Source organism: Saimiri boliviensis, chromosome 7 (genome assembly GCF_048565385.1).
Source record: "Saimiri boliviensis isolate mSaiBol1 chromosome 7, mSaiBol1.pri, whole genome shotgun sequence".
NCBI classification, from domain to species: Eukaryota; Metazoa; Chordata; class Mammalia; order Primates; family Cebidae; genus Saimiri; species Saimiri boliviensis.
In genome coordinates this window covers 4,028,270-4,045,597 of record NC_133455.1, presented here as the reverse complement: position 1 = coordinate 4,045,597, position 17,328 = coordinate 4,028,270, and the positions used below count along the sequence as shown (strand labels likewise).

The following is a 17,328-nucleotide window of genomic DNA, read 5'->3' as shown; positions in this document are numbered from 1 at the left end:
GAACCATGAGCCGATGACACCTCTCTTCTTTATAAATGACCGAGTCTCAGGTATTTCTTTACGGCAGTGCGAGGATGGACTCATACAGCGCCTTCTTCCACCTTAACGCCAGCAGCACGGCGGCCTCCGGTCTCTCTGACCTCCGTGGGTCCTTGCATCTCCTGTTGTTCTGGGACTCTGTCTCCCTATTATGAACATGCTGATTCTCGGGATATTCCAGGATGATCTGCTCACAGAACCACCGGACATGTTTTGGACCTGTGTCTCCACCCAAATCTCCTGTCGGAGTGTCATCCCCAGTGTTGGAGGTGGGGCCTGGTGGGAGGGGACTGGATCATGGGGGCCGAGTTCTCATCTGTGGGGTAGCACCATTCTCTCCTTGCTGTTCTCATGACAGTGAGTGCGTGAGCTCCTCTGCGATCTGGTTACGTGTGTGGCACCTCCACCCACCTTTGGCCCTACTCCTGCCAGGCAAGATACCTGCTCCCTCTCCACCTCCTGCCTGCCATGAGTCAAAACTCCCTGACACCTCCCGAGAAGCAGATGCTGCCAGGCGTCCTGTACAGCCTGCAGAACCCTGAGCCATTTAAACCCTTTTTCTCTGTAAATTACCCAGTCTGTTATTTCTTTATAGTAGTGCAAGAACAGACTAATACATCACCCCTACGAATCCCGTTGGTTGTGTCAGTACCACCTCCACAGGCTCCGGGGATTACGATGTGGACATCTCTGGGGCGTCGTTTTATTCAGAATTGAAAGAACATGTGTGTGGAGAGGGAGTTACTGGAGGGGCTGAGGCATGAGACTTGCCTGAACTCCAGAGGCAGAGGTTGCAGTGAGCTGGGCACCACTGCCCTCCAGCCTGGGTAACAGAGCACGACTGTGTCGAAGAAAGACAGAAAAAGAGAGAGAGAGAGAGGGAGAGAGAGAGAGAGCAGCAAATGAAAGTGAGTGACTGGCTGCTCTCAACTCAGTGAGCATTTATTAAACCCGATAACATGCATTTATTACAACATCGTGCACTAAGTAGGTTCTTAGCAAAACACGGGGGGACCGAGGAATGATGAGTGTAATGGTCTCCACTTACACTGTCCCTTTGTTCTAATATATTTTTCTGTATATTAACTGTTATGCATATGTTAACATGTTAAATTCACACCACTCCACACATTCTAGGAGGAAGGTGGGAAAAGCCTTCTCGGAGGGTGCTGGTCTTCACACAGTGCTGAACTTCCACCTCACTAAGGCTATTTCTTCACTTTTTTCCTATTACTGTTAAGGTATGCAATCCATAGCATGAATTCCTGATAGGGTTTGACTTCTAATTTCTGCTTCCTTTGATAACTATTTCAATGGGAATAGGAGCAAACAATAAAATTAAACCTGAATACTTTGAATTTATCAGATGTCAATGAATAATTTCACTTAATGGCACTTCTGAAAGTTCAGCTGTTCCTTTCTAGCCATCAGCTTTCCTTAAAGCAATCAACGAAGTCCTAGTTGTGGAGGCTGGGCAGAGGAAGGGGTGAGGCCACAAAGTGAGTGCAGTGGCAAGGAAGTGGGTGATTTTGTGGCCTTATCAGCTCCGGGCTCCATGCCTCGGACACTTGTCTATTTCCTCATGCCTGAGTGGAAAACGCAGCCTGGTTGCTTGACTTGCTTTTGTTAACAGCACGCAGTAGAACCAGGGTCTTGTGTGCCATTCTAGACCAGGCAGCTGACCGCAGATATATGAGCGAGTCCAGTCACAACCAACCAAACGCGACTTAGATCAGCAGAACCATGGACTCACGGGCAATAGTTACAGTAATCACTAAATCATCATAATAAATTACAATCGATAAACCATAACAATAAGCAAACTGTTTTCATTGTAAGTCACTAAGATTTAGTGTGTTATTTAGTTTTGTGATGCAATAATAGAAGAGAGGGTATCCTTGGGTGAGCTCCTCAAGCTGGGTCTAAATGAATCACAGAGGGCTGGCAATTTGTGTCAACACAACATTATCCAGTTCTAATTCAGAGGTCATAAGATGATCTACAGTTATAACAAGTAAGCTGAGTCCATATTTTAAAATTGAGACACTTTATAAAGAAATTCCAATTTTGAGCTCTTTCCAAAAAAAAAAAGATGAAATAGCCATTGATGCTGAGGGTGTGTTTTCCAAGGGCAGCCACACGTGGCACTCTTGCCTGCCACATCTGCCCTCACCTCCTCCATCCTCACTCTGGTTGTCTGTTGCGCTGTTGAAAATGCAGTATGGAATGTCAGGATTCTAACTCCTGGCTGATTTCGCCCACTTACTTCTGAAGCCAGACTGCCTGGTATTGAGTACCAACTCTGTCATTTTCTAGATGTAATATCAGGTATGTTGCTCAATCTCTTTGTGCCTCAGTTTCCTCACCTGTAATATGGGGATATGAAGCTAACCTATTTTAGTGATATGTGGTGACGACCACATTGTGATGTGGAAAGTCCTTTGGCCAGTGTATTAGTCTGTCCTCACACTGCTATAAAGAATACTACCTGGGACCAGTTAATTTATAAAGAAAAGAGGTTGAACGGGCTCACAGTTCTGCATGGCTGGGGAGGCCTCAGGAAACTTACAATCACCGCAGAAGGTAGAGGGGAAGCAAGGCAGTCTACATGGTGGCAGGAGAGAGAGAGAGTGAAGGAAGCCATACACTTTTAAACCATCAGATCTTGTGAGAACTCACTATCACGAGAACATCATGGGGGAAACCACCCCCATGATCCAATCACCTCCCATCAGGTCCCTCCCTTGACAGGTGGGGCTTACAATTCGAGATGAGATTTGGGTGGGGACACAGAGGCAAACCATATCAGCCAGTGGCTGACATCTTGAAAGAGCTCTGCCAGTGTTTGCTATAATTATAATAATAATCGTTTTTTAATGTTACCTGCTGGGCCCTGTAGGTACTTGAGTTTTCAACTTCTCCTTTAATTGCCTCTTTTTCTGCTTTATTTTTCATTCTGAACCTGTGTTGTGTCTCTACCCCAGTAAAAAGAAAGGCCAGCAGTTTGGAAAATAGATTTGGGATAGTTAGGAATTTTTATATACAGATTTTTACTTCTCTGTGGAAGTCTTCCACAGAGTCTGAAGCAGGAACTATCCCTAAGGCCATGTTGCCTTTGAGGAAAGCCCATGCTACGTGTCTGCTGCACACCCCTGTCCACATCTCCTTGTTTCCCCAGTCCTCCACGGGTAGTAATGGCTGTTTCATTCTTTATGTCTGCACATTTGAGCTCGTTAAAAAACATGCCATATATAAGTGAGATTTTGCAGGATTTGTCTTTCTGTGTCTGGATCTCACTTAGCACAGTGTCCACCAGCCTCATTCATGTTGTGGCAGATGGCAGGATCTCCTCCTTCTTAGAGCCTGCATACTATTCCATTCTCTCCCTGCATAGACCCAGATCATCTTTATCCATTCATCTGACGATGGGCATTCATGTTGCTTCTGTGTCTTGGTTATTGTGACTGAGGCTGCAGTGCAGGTCAAAGGGTACAAATGAGCAGATAGGCAGAATAAACAGGTCTACAGGCCTCAGGTGCATCATGAGGATGAAGTTAACGAAGTGTATAGGGGTTTTGTTAAATACAAATATTTTAGCTGCTCTTGTCACAAAAAAGTAACATGTGAGATGACAGATATGTCAGTCTGCATCACTGTAGTAATTGTTTTATTTTGTTCTTTTTTGTTTTATTTTGTTGATTTTTCTTTTTTGTTTTGTTTTGTTTATTTTTCTTTTTTGTTTTATTTCTCTTGCAGTGATCATTTTTACTATCTACAGATACCCCATAACATCATGTTGTAAACCTCAAATATATGCAATACATTTTACTAATTAAAAAAAAAAGCCCATCTGTGTAGCTGCTTTGAAGGGAAATTTGGCCGAAAATATTAAAATCAAAGATGTGGTGACCTGCGACTCAGTGTCTCTCTTCTTATAGGCTGCCCTAGGGCGACCCCCGTGTGTCAGGCATCGCACGGATGTCACAGCAGCATTGTACACAGGTGATTACTTTAAAAAATCAAGTTACTTATAAAAAATTACCACTTATCAAAATGGACATTTTGTATCTGCACAGTTCCATGAAATTTACACAGGTGTAGATTGTGGTCACTGGCACCAAGCACCTGAAAATGTTCTCACATTAACCCTTTGTAGTCACGTCCTCCTTTCTCCACCCCTTACCTCTGGCCCTTGTGATATGTTCTCCATCACTATATATTTTTTAGGATATCACAGAAATGGAGTCCTATGGTACATAACCTTTTGAGATTGTCTATCATTGTTTTTAATAGCGGAAAACTTGAATTAACTGAAAAGTACACTGATAAGTGAATGGTCAAATAAAACAGTCTATACACATCCTGTGATGTGCCATGTGCCAGTTAAAATAGCATAAAGCAGGATAAGTACCAGCCGAAAGGACCAGAAGCTGGATTGGGCATCATTTAATCTTTATTTTTGAGGATTTTTCTTTTTCTTCTGGAAACATCTGAGCTCACAATTAGGGACAATATGGTGGAGTCCTTTTTTGTTGTTGTTATTGTATCTAAAGGAGCTCAGAAAGGAAGAGTTTTTGAAATTTAAGGAGCTCCTCAAACAAGAACCTTTGAAATTTGAACTCAAGCCAATCACCTGGACTGAGCTGAAGAAGGCTTCCAATGAAGATGTAGCAAAGCTGTTGGACAAACATTATCTGGGAAAACAGGCATGGGAGGTGACATCCAACCTGTTTCTACACATCCATAGGAAAGATTTCTGGAAGAAGTCTCATGAAGAGATGAGAACTAAGCTAAACCCAAGCATAGGAAAGAAAAATTTCAACTTGCATGGGAAAGGAAACGTGTCTTCGTGTCCCTGGGCATTTCTACAGAGAAACCATGAGAAATGAGTATGAAGTATTGAATAAGGCATATACTGCTGAGGCTAGACTACTCACTGTGGTCCTGGGAGGTCTTGATGGAATTGGAAAAAAAACCCTTTTAAGAAAAGTGATGAACTGGGCATGGTGGCTCACATCTGTAATCCCAGCACTTTGGGAGGCTGAGGCAGGTGGATCACCTGAGGTCAGGAGACCAGCCTGGCTAACATGGTGGAACCTCTGTCCCTACTAAAAATACAGACATTAGCTAGGCATGCTAGTGCATGCCTGTAATTCCAATTACTTGGGAGGCTGAGGTGGGATAATCTTGATAAAACTTGAACCTGGGAATGGGAGGTTGCAGTGAGCTGAGATCACGCCACTGCACTCCAGCCTGAGTGACAGAGTGAGACTCCATGTCAAAAAATAAAAGAAGTGTTGGACCGGGAAGAGGGAAACTTATGGAAGGATAGATACACACTGTTTTTTTTCCTCAGTATCTATGAAATGAACAGTATCACAGAGACCAGCTTACCAGATCTCCTCTCTAAAGATTGCCCTGAGTCTCCAGAGAATGAAGACTTTTTTTTTTCCCCAGCCAGAGCAAATTCTGTTCATCATAGATGGCTTTGAGCAACTGAAGTTTGACTTGGAACTTAGGCTTGACTTGTATGGTGGCTGGAGGCAGCCACAGCCAGCAGAAATTACCTGGAGCAGTTTGTTGCAAAAAAAGATACTTCCAGAATCATCTGTGCTCATTGCATTAGGAAAAGTGGATATGCAAAAAAAAAAAAAAAAAAAAAAAAAAGAACATTTATGTTACAGCATCTAAAACTCATATAGTTTCCAGGATTCACTTAACCTGAAAGGAAGCTGTATTTCTCCTACTTCTTTGGCGAGAAGAATAAAGCCTTGAAAGTTTTCAATTTTATAAGAGATATTAGAGTGCTGTTTATCTTGTGCCATAATCCCTTTATATGCTGGTTGGTCTGTATTTGTATGAAATGGTGGCTAGAGAGGGGAGAATACCTTGAAATAAACTCCCAAAACACCACCTTTTCACATGCATCATTTTTAACAAATACATTCAAAGCAGGAAGTCAGAGTTTTCCACCTAAGCTGAACAGAGCCTGACTAAAAACCTTGTAAGATTTGGCTGCAGAGGGAACATGGACACATACATTTGTATTTAGCCATGGGGATCTCCCGAGGAATGGGTTATCCAAGTCTGAGGGCTTAATGTGAGTGGGTATGAAACTTCTCTAAGGAGACGTGACTTTTTTACCTTCATCCATGTATGTATCCAGGAGTTTTGTGCCGCCATGTTTTATTTGCTCCAACGACCTAAAGACAATCCTAACCCGGCCATTGGAAGCATAACCCAGCTTGTAAGAGCAAGTGTGGCTCACCCTCAAACCCACTTGACCCAGGTGGGGATATTCGTGTTCAGAATTTCAACGGAATAAATCACCAGCATGCTGAAGACACTCTTTGGTTTTCCACAGTCAAAAGATCTGAAGCAGGAAATAACCCAATGCCTTAACAGTTTAAGTCAGTGTGGAGTTGATAGGGAAGCCATAGCTTTCCAAGAATTATCTAGTGGTTTATTTGCAACTCAGGAAAAAGAATTTGTAACACAAGTGATGAATTCCTTTGAAAAAGTTTTCATTTATGTTGGTAACATAAAACATTTTGTAGTATCTTCATTTTGCCTGAAGCATTGTCAAAATTTAACTACACTTTGCATGTATATAGAGAATATTTTTCCAGATGAGTCGGGATGCATCTCAGATCACAATGAGAAGCTCGTCTACTGGCGGGAGCTTTGCTTAATGTTCAGGACCAACAAGAACTTCCAGATGTTAGACATGGAAAATGGTAGCCTGGGTGATGCAAAGCGCTGGCTCAGCCTGTTTGTAAACTCTGAAAACTCACATTTACTTTTATTTCTAACTTTGGAAATGATTCAGAATTATTTAAGTCAGTTCTTCATGACCCTCCTCTGAAAGTCTGTCTTGCATATTGAGTGCTTTGTCATCTCACACAGGTGCCGTATACAGGCTCAGGCTTTCAGAGGAGGGTCATGAAGAACCACCTTAAATAATTCTGAATCATTTCCAAAGTTAGACATAAAAGTAAATGTGAGTTTTCAGAGTTTACAAACAGACTGAGCTAGCGCTTTGCAAAGAATCGCCAGGGAGGCATCACCCAGGCTACCATTTCCCAGAACATGTGACCTCTCTGACGGAGCTTGTAAAGATATCGCCTCTGTCCTGGTCTGCAACAGGACACTGAAACCTCTCTGCTTGGTAGAAAGTCTCGAGAGGGATGAAGGAATGCTGTTGCTGCAGCGTGAAGCCCTGAAGCGCCCAAACTGTGCCCTAGAGACATTGATGTGGATGTACCACTGTCTCACCTGTGTCTCCTGTGACTACATTTCCCAAGCCCTTTTATGCAGTAAATCCCTGTCCCTCCTTGACATGGGGTCAAATTTCCTGGAAGATAATGGAGTGGCATCTCTGTGTGAAGCACTGAAGTACTCAGACTGCAACATACAGGAGTTGTGGTTGATGGGTTGTTTCCTTATTTCTGTTTCCTATAAGGACATTTCTGCTGTTTTAGTTGCAATAAAAAACTGAAGACCGGCCAGGCGTGGTGTCTTACGCCTGTAATCCCAGCACTTTGGGAGGCTGAGGTGGGCAGATCATGAGGTCAGGAGTTAGAGACCAGCCTGGTTAATATGGTGAAAGTCCAACTCTATTAAAAATACAAAAATTAGCTGGGCATGGTGGTGCGTGCACCTGTAATCCCAGCTACTCAGGAGACTGAGGCAGAAGAGGTGCTTGACCATGGAAGGTGGAGGTTGCAGTGAGCTGAGATTGCACCACTGCACTCCAGCCTAGGCAACAGGGCAAGACTCCATCTCCAAAACAAACAAACAAAAGACTCTGAAATTTGGGCATGATGAAATAGGAGGTGCTGGTGTCAAACAGTTATGTGATGTTCTGAAGCATCCTAGATGCTAATAGAGTGTCTTGGGCTGGAGACATGGACCATCACCTGTGCCTGCTGTGAAGACCTCCCTGCAGCACTCATTGCCTGCAAAACACTGAACAGTCTGAACCTTGACTGAATTACCTTGGACTCTGATGTGGTGGTGATGCTGTGTGAGGCTTTGAGCCACCTGGGCTGTGCCTGCAGATGCTTAGTGTCACTGTAGCAGAAAGGAAACGTAACAATCTTCCCTACTTCCAAAGATTTGAGACTGCACAAATCTGCCTTTGATGAAGAAACTCAGAAGGTGCTGTCTGTGGAAAGAAAAATTCCCCACCTGGTCATTTCATGTGAAATTTGGACCGATGAGAAATACAAGATCGGGGGTGTGCTCCTCTGATGGAGAGCACCCTTAAGTAGTCTTCTCACAAAGGCTTTTCTTGATCACCATGAGCACTTCTCCTCCTGGTACCTCTGTCCTGTAATTGCATGCCACGACAGCAGGTCTGTGATTTCAGGGCTACTCTCCGACAGTGTTCTAGCAATATGATTATGGAGAGACTCACTGTGTATGTGCTGACTGTCTTGGCCTTGGTCCCATATTCCCTTGTCTTTAGAAATCTCATCCTTTGTAAACTTCTTGAGGCCTCCCCAGAAGCTGAGCAGATGCCAGCACTATGCTTCCTGTAAAGCTTGCAGAACTGTAAGCCAATTAAACCTCTTTTCTTTATAAATTAAAAAAAAAAGGAATCTCATCCTACCTTGCAATATTTAGAAGAACAAGTACATTAGACGAGTGTTAAAGGCCCTGGAAAGCATGGCTTTATTTTCTTACTGGGTGTCTTGGTGTGTAGGAACATGCATTTGCAGGCACTGCAGTCCTCTGATGCTTCTGACATAGAAGCGTCCTTAGATCGTATTGCTACCACCCAAACTTTCTGTTTCTAGTTTGTCCAGATTTAGATTTCATCAGTTTTCTTATCCAATAAGAAAAGCATTTCCAAGTCTCTACTTATCCTTTCATATATGACAGTCCATAGATTTTTCTAAAAATTCAGTGTTATTCAAATGTATCTACACTGTTTATAAAGGACAATATTTTATAAGACAATATTAAACACCTGTATATTTTAAAAGACAATGTTAAATACCTCACTGCCATAATAAAAAAAATAGCATAAAGTCTTTAAGACCTATATGTGCTGACATAGAATTCCATGACATACTGCTGTACAAAGTCCCAACAGTGGCCAGGCACCGTGGCTCACACCTGCAATCCCAGTACTTTGGAAGGCTGAGGCAGGCAGATAGCATGAGCCTAGAAGTTCGAGACCAGCCTGGGCAATATAGGGAGACATTGTCTCTACAAAAATACAAAAATTAGCCAGGCATGGTGGCATGTGTCTGTAACCCCACCTACTCAGGAGGCTGAGGTGGGAGGATCACCTGAGCCTGGGAGGTCAAGGTTACAGTGAGCCAAGATCCTGCCACTGTACTCCAGCCTTCATAACAGAGCAAGACTCTACCTCAAAAATATCACCAACAGATATATTTAGCATATTATCATTTATGTTAATTCCTTCTTCTTTATGTAGGTTCCATATAAATTTATAGGAAAAGGACAGAAAGGAAGGCACCAAGTAGTTAACAATAGTTAGCTGATAAGGCTCAAATATTCTTTGTTCATCCCTAAACCTCATTCCTGCAACCCCCAGTCCTCATACCCAACCCTAGCCCTGGAACCATGTTATTGATGTTGTGCTGGTGAGGCAGAATGGCTGGATTCCCAACTAAACTCCACCCTCAACCTGGAACCTCCACCCTAAGTAAAAACAGCTGACCCTGATACAGGAGGGCTGGGCTCCCGGCTAAACTCCACCCTCAAGTCGGGACCCTTGGCCCTAAGTGAAAGCAGCTGACCCCATTCCAAGTGATTGCCTTTTTGGCTCACCCTGCCCCCTGTCCTGTGCCCTTAAAAGCCAGACCAGCTGGCAGAAACGGAGAAGAGAGCAACACAAGCTGCCGATAGGCAGGGCTACAAGTGGCTGAGCACTGGAGAACTCCAGGTGGTGCCGCTTTGGCAGAGAACCCGACCAGAGACAGCTGGCCTCAGGGAAAGATCACCTTCCTGCACCATCTTTTCTCCAGCTGCCTTTCCACCGAGAGCCACTTCCACTGCTCAGTAAAGTCTTCTGGATTCATCATCTTTCAAACAGTTCATGTGATTTGATTCTTCTCGACACCCAGCATTAACTCATGTGTCAAAAAGGGCAGGTGCAGGAGGCCGTCACCCTCACCCTTGACTGAGCTGTTAACACCTAGCTGTCCACAGACTGCAGGCTGAGTGAAACGAACTGCTCCGGAAGGGGGTCAAGGTCAAGGGAGAATCCTGTCTCAATAGAGTCTTCAAGCTGCTCCCCAGGGATCCCTGATTCTGGAGTATACTCCGTTGGGAAGTCCCACCCCAACCCCAACACTGAATAGGGTGGACCTGTGTTACCAACAGGGTATTATAAATAGTGTGCGACATCCAGTGCCATACACACACTCTCTCCTCTCTCTCTCTCTCTCTCTTTCGCATTACTTGCTCTAGAGAAAGTCAGCTGCCATGTTGAAAGGACTCTGGAGCAGCCCAGTGGAGAGACCCATGTGATGGGTAGCTGAGACCTTCTGCCCACAGCCAGAACACAGGTCTCCTTCCAGCAGCCTGGGAGTGACACACCTTAGAAGGTGCTCCTGAGCCCCAGTCCAATCAATAGTGCAGCCCTGGCTGACATCTTGATGGCAACCATGAGGAGCCCTTAGCTGGACTGCTGGCAATGCCAGTACCGATTTTTGAGCTATAGCAACTGTGTGCCATAATACGTGTTTGTTGTTGTTTCAGGCTGCTAAACTTTGGAATAATTTGTTGTGTGGATGCATCAGTTATCTATTGCTGTGTAACAAAATTACCCACAAACATAGCAGCTGAACACAATTAACATTCAGTATCTCACAGGTTCTGTAGGTAAGAAGCCTGGGAGCAGCTTGGGCAGGTTGCTCTGGCCCAGGGCCTCTCATGATGCTGGCTAGGGATAAAGTCATCTCAAGGCTTGTTGTGGAGAGGGTTGGCTTCCAAGCTCTTTGATGTGGCTGTCAATGAGCCTCAGGCCTCTGTCACCTGGGCCTCTACATGGAGCTCTTTTGTGATGTGGCTTCTGAATCCCTCTAGAACAAGTAATGACACAGAGAGAGAGAGAGTGAGGAGCGAGAGAGGGAGTGCACCTGTCACCTGTAAGGGCACATTCAGGCTACCATATCAAGATACCATTGACTGTGTGGCTCACACAACAGGAAATCCACTTTCTCCCACTTCTGGAAGCTAGAAGTCTAAGATCAAGGTGTCAGAGTGTGGGTGTCTCATGAGGATTCTCCACCCAGCCTGTAGATAGCTGCTTTCTCTCTATGTCCTCACACAGTAAAGAGAGAGAGAAAGAGCTCTGGTGTTGCCATCTTTCTTTCTTTCTTTTTTAAAGTAGGGTCTTGCTCTGTTGCCCAGGCTAGAGTGCAGTGGCACAATCGTGACTCACTGCAGCCTCAACCTCCAAGTCTCAAGTGATCCTCTGGCCTCAGCCTCCCAAGGAGTTGGGACTACAGGTGCACACCAGCATGCCTGGCTAATTTTTGTATATATATATATATATATAATATATATACATATATATATATATATATATATTTTTAGTAGAAACGAGGTTTCACTGTATTGCCAAGGCTGCTCTCAAATTCCTGGGCTCATGTGATCCTCCCATCTTGGCCTCCAAAAGTGGTGGGATTACAATCATGAGCCACTGCACCCAGTCATAATTTTTTAAAAATTATTTTTAACAGAGATGGGGGCTTACTGTGTTGCCCAGTCTGGTCTCCAAGCCCTGAGCTCAAGTAATCCTCCTGTCTTAACCTCCCAAATTGTTGGGATTACAGAAGTGAGCCACGGTGCCTGGCTTCTCTTCTTATAAGGATACAATCCTATCAGATTAGAGCTCTACTCTTATGACCCTATTTAACCTTAATGAGCTCTGTAAAGGTCCTATTTCCAAATACATTCACATTGGGGTTTAGGGCTTTAACATATAAATTGTAAAGGGACATACTTCAGGTTGCATTGCTACCGCAGGTGGGAGTTATAGCCTTTTTATGACCTAAACTTGGAAGTGACATTTTATCACACGTGCCATGTTCCATTTATTAGAAGTGAGTAAGTCCAGCTCGCATGTGAGGAGAGGGGATTACCCAAGAGCATGAATGCCAGGAGGCAGGCATTGGTAGGGGCATCTTAGAGGCTGCCTATCACATCAGCAGATAGCCACAGAAATGGCACAAAACATCCTTCTGCAGTAAACTCCATTTCAGTCTTTTAGAAGCATTCAAAAATGTACTGCAGTTTAGAAAATAGCAGTTCTTTCTTTTAAATTTAATCCCTGTAATAAATAATACATTCGCATGGTACAAAAATAATACCTTTCCCTTCCTCTCTTCACCCACAAAAGGCCAGTATTTTATTCATTATTTGTGTATTATTACATGGTGTCTTTCTGTGAACCCATGCAAATACAACATATATTCTTATTTTCCCCACTTTTTAACATAAACAGTTGCCTGCTGTGATACTGTATTGTAAGTTGCTTTTTTTCATTGAAATATATCTCTTTCTACATCAGTACACAGCTTTCTCATTCTTTTTCAGATGTGTGGCATTGCATTGTCTATTCTGATGGATAATAGAATATAATTTATTCAATCGGTCCCCTACTGATGGACATATGAGTTATTTTCAATCTTTTACTATTACACAAAAAAGCTGCAATGAATATTCCTGTGCACATGTACAAGTGTTTGGGTGGGATAAATATACAGACATAGGAAAGATGGGTCAAATGTGTTTGCATTTGAAATTTTAATGGATATTGCCAAATTAAATTACATGGTGCCTGCCCTGGTTCACATTTTCTCCAGCTGTGTGTGAGAGACCTTGGGTCCCCATGGCCTCATCAACACAGTGTGTTACTGTGCTTTGGGATTTGTTCCAATCTTCTAAGTTAAAAAAATGGTATCTCAATATACTTTTAATTTATTCTTGTGATATTATGGAGTCAAGCTGGATCTTTTTTTCATATGTTTGAGAGTAACTGTGTTTCCTTTCTGTGGACTGTCTGTTCATGTGAAAATGACATTTCCAAGTTTCTGTGTTTTTTTCATACCAGGTCCTTAACTACAGTATCTTGGTCTTCATCAAATACCGTGGCCCCTAAGACGACCGCCAGACTCAGTGACTTCCCAGAATGCCCACAATTCAGCAAAGCGGTTACGCTCACTGCGACAGTGTACTACAGTGAAAGGGCACAAACTGAACCCAGCGTATGGAAGCAGTGCACAGGGTGGACCCAGGAGAGTTCCAGTTGTCCTCTCCCACTGGAGTCACAGGCACCGCACTAACTTCTCCCACCCATGAAGCGTGGCAACACGCACAGACTCCTGCCGGCCAGCGAAGCTCCCCCAGCCTTGGTGGCCAGAGTTCGGACTGGGTGATGGTCCCGTAGACTCAGCTGACCACCCTCATGGCTGACCTTATTCTCCAGCCCCTACAGAGGTTGAGTGGATAACTGCGTTGTCCAAGACCCCCCCGCCATGAACGACATTGACTAGCGTGGGCAAAAGGTCCAGGTAAACAAAGATGCTCTTGTTAGGCAGGACATCTCAAGGACTTAGAGGCTGGTCAGGAGCCAAGACTTGCTTGGGGCAAGGCTGGTCCTCTGCTGCACAATCTTCACCCAGATAGATTCTGTGCATGCGTCAAGGCCCAGCCAAAAAGACCCCCAAAAAGCCCACCTCATTCATGCAGCCTTCTTCAATGTCCTCAATGAGCATGAGTAAGAAATAATTTCTAATTTCTATGTTCCCAATGCCCTTCCATGACCCTCCGTGACAGATATTAGCTTTGCACACTGAGGTCTTGTGAAGCAGCCACTTGTTGATATCGCCCTTTAGATGTTTTTCATTATCAAAAACAGTACACCCACCCCACTCTCAATTTCAAATGTCTCATCCTTCTCTGGCCTCCACTTCTCATCTGTGTAGCTCACAGCCCCCGTTCTTCAGCCCCTGCAGTTCTTTGATTGCACCTGGATGTGTACTTCATTGCTCTTACCTCCTTCTCACTTTTTACCACTCTCCTCTTGTGGGGGAGAGGTTGACCTCCAGTCAGAACACACACAGTTCATCTTCACCTCTGTCTGTGCTGAGCTTAGACACAGTTCCACGGTAATCATCGAACTTTGTCTATACCCTCAACGCTCTGGGCTCTTTCTCCATCTGTTAGATTTAGAACTGTGCCTCTACATCACCCCTGCACGCAGGCAGCTGAAAGTAGCTCGGGAAAATACCCACTCATGCCCCCTGGCCTCACTTCAATTTTCTGACCATGAATTTCAGTGGATCCTCAGTGCTGTCCAGAAGCCCCTTTATAGCTCCCAGAGCCATTTGCTTCCTGTTCACTGAGTATGAGAAGTAGTAAGAGGAGGGTTTTGTGAGCTCTCAGAGCCATACCTCTCAGCCTAGAGAAAGGCTCCATCCTGTTAGAATGGATGCATAGTTTGCACTCAGCTATAAGGTCAGCCCTTCTTCTTGGTCAGTGCATCCCATCAGTCAAACACGTGAGGACATTCACATCCCAGAGGTGGTTCTCTCCGCCCCTTGTAATATCGTTTCTTCTCGCCACCGGATCAGCCTTGCAATAGGCTATAATGCCTCTAAGTTTTAAGAAAATTGCTATCCCTCCTTTTCTCTTTCTTCTTATTTTAGCAACGCCCATTAGAAAAACGGTCCACAGTATTTTCCTCTCTTCACTTTTTTGTTAAACTATTCTTTTGCTCCCAGCACTCAAGAAGTTCCTGTTCAGATCACAAGTGATTTGTGTTGCTGAAATTCATGTTCCTTTACCTGTCTTCATCGTGGTCTGCCTTTAATCAGCATATAGCACCACTGATCATTTCTGGCTTCCTGAATCAGCTTCTTCCTTTGGGGACCCACTCCCTCCTGTTTTTTACCTCCCTCCAAGAACACCCCCCTCCTTATCTCCTGGGTAAGTTCCTCCTCATTTTTAAATTCCTTAGGTCTCTCTTTTCTCCTCTCTCTCCTCTCTTCCTTCCCTTTCAATACGATCAATAGGCTGATGACTCTCTAGTTTTTGTATCTGGCCTGAACATCTACCTTGGACTCAAGACTTTCATAGCCAGCATTTTTCTGGATCTCTCTCCTCATGCATCTAGCATAGATCTCAATATCACATGCTCCAAACAGAACTCACGAGTTACTTCCCACAGCCATCGTCCCCGTCTTTCTTAATGGCAACATGGGTCGGTCTCCCCCACGGTGTTCTCGCGATGGTGAGAGAGTTCTCGCGATAGTGAGAGTTCTCCTGATAGGGAGTTCTCGCGATGGTGAGGGAGTTCTCGCGAGATCTCACGGTTTCGTAAATGGCGGTTTCCCCTGGGTTTCTCTCACTGTCTCCTGCCGCCTGGTGAAGAAGGTGTCTTGCTTCCCCGTCGCCTTCCACCAGGATTGCAGGTTTCCTGAGGCCTCCCCAGCCATGCGGAACTGAGTCCATTAAACCTCCTTTGTTTATGAATTACGCGGTCTCGAGTAGTGTCTTCATTGCAGTGTGCAAATGGACTCGGACAGTGGCTGTTAGGGTTACAACTGTGTTAAAATGATGAAATGTGTGTTGCCAAGGATGGGGGAAAGGGGAACGCACATTGTCGGTGAGAATGTAAATTTTTACAGCCTTGAGGAAAAATGGTATAGCGGTTCCTCAAAAAATAAGAAAAAAATCAATAGAACTCCCATATGATCCAGCAATTCCACTTCTGGGTATGAATCCAAAGGAAATGAGATCAGCGTGTTGAGACATGCGCACTCCCATGTTCACTGCAGCACGATTCACAGCAGCCACGCCACGGAGTCAGATGCATGAAAAAAGCGATGTGGTTTATGTATACACAGGAGCATTATTCAGCCTTAAAGAGAAGGTAATGCTGCCATTTGGGATAACGCGCGTGAACCTGGAGGACACTATGCTAAGTGAAGTAAGCCTGACACAAAGACAAATACTGCATTATCTCACTCATAGGTGGAATCCTAAGTTGTCAAATCCATAGAAACAGAGCAGAAGGGTGGTGACCAAGAGTCAGGGGTGAGTGAAATGAGGAGATGTTGTTCAAAGGATACAAACTTGCAGTCATAAGATAAGCTCTGGAGACCTAATGTACTGTATGCTAATATAGTTCATAGTATTTGCTAAGAGGATAACTCAGTGTTTTCACCACACAGAAGGTAACTATATGAAGGGATGGATATATTAACTAGCTCGGTTTTGACAATCATCTCAAAATGTATACATATTTCAAAACCTCACACCAGACACATTTGAATATATACTCTTTTTTTTTTTTTTTTTTTTTTTTTTTGTCAATTATACCTCTCCAAAGCTGGAAAAAAAAAAAAAAAAAGCAGGACTTCCTTCTCAGGAGACTAAATAAGTGAGCACAGCTCCTGCCGGTAGAATTATGTGAGTTGAACATGGCCTTGCTGCTCCTAACTGGTGTGTGGACCCCTGGGGCTGAGAACCAGCCCATCTGACAGTCTTTGTCCATGCTGACTGTCCAGGAGTCTCCATCTCCGTGCCTTGCCCCAAGTCAGGGCCCAGTGAATGCTGGGTAAACTGCAAGCACCTGCAGGTGTTTGCTAAATACACGAAGAGATATGGCACGCAGGCTGGCCCAGGTGAGAGGAGTATCTCAATTAGGGCACCTCGGGCATTCTCCGACGGCTCAGCTGAAGACACTTGGAATTTGAGTTGGGCGGCCTGGGGTCAGGGCCGTTGTGTTAGGCAAAGTTGGCTGCTGTAAAAAGCGCCTCAACACAGTTTATGTTCTGCTTATGTAATAGTTAGGGCCACTGCACTGGGGAGCTCCTTCACATGGTGATTCAGGGACGCAGGTCCTTTCCATCTGGGGACTCTGCCCTCCTGTGGGGCTTCTTCATTCAGCTGGAGGATGAGGCAAGGGAGGGATTGGGTCTGGAAAGTGCTTATAAGCTAGGTCTTCATGTGCAACCACGAAGAGCAGGTCTTCATTCAACCATGAATTCACTCTCACATTCCACCGATGAAACCCCAATCATTCGTCTTTGCTTAACTACCGGGGAGACTGGGGAATCCTGTTGAGCTGTGTTCCCAAGAGGAAAGGAAGTTGGATTTTGATGGACACCTGGGTGAATGGAGCAGCTGCAACTCCTTCCTCCCGATCCTCTCCCTGTTAGGTAGGCTCCAGGTCGGCTAAGCGTGCTGGCTTCAAAAACAGGAGTGTGAGGTCAGGGAGGACACCCAGGCAGGAGGAAT

General features: G+C 44.5%; 1 protein-coding gene and 1 pseudogene across 1 annotated transcript in view; both read left to right on the top strand.

Annotated features, from left to right (window-relative positions):
• GLT1D1 (glycosyltransferase 1 domain containing 1) overlaps positions 1-15,540 on the top strand; it is a 158,774-nt gene extending 143,234 nt beyond the window's left edge. The window contains exon 12 of the mRNA XM_074402031.1: positions 13,136-15,540. Within this exon, the coding sequence (XP_074258132.1) occupies positions 13,136-13,183 (48 nt within the window). The 3' untranslated portion in view covers positions 13,184-15,540. The remainder of the gene's footprint in view (positions 1-13,135) is intronic.
• LOC101032670 (NACHT, LRR and PYD domains-containing protein 9 pseudogene) lies at positions 75-6,924 on the top strand (annotated as a pseudogene).
• Positions 15,541-17,328: the final 1,788 nt, after the last annotated feature.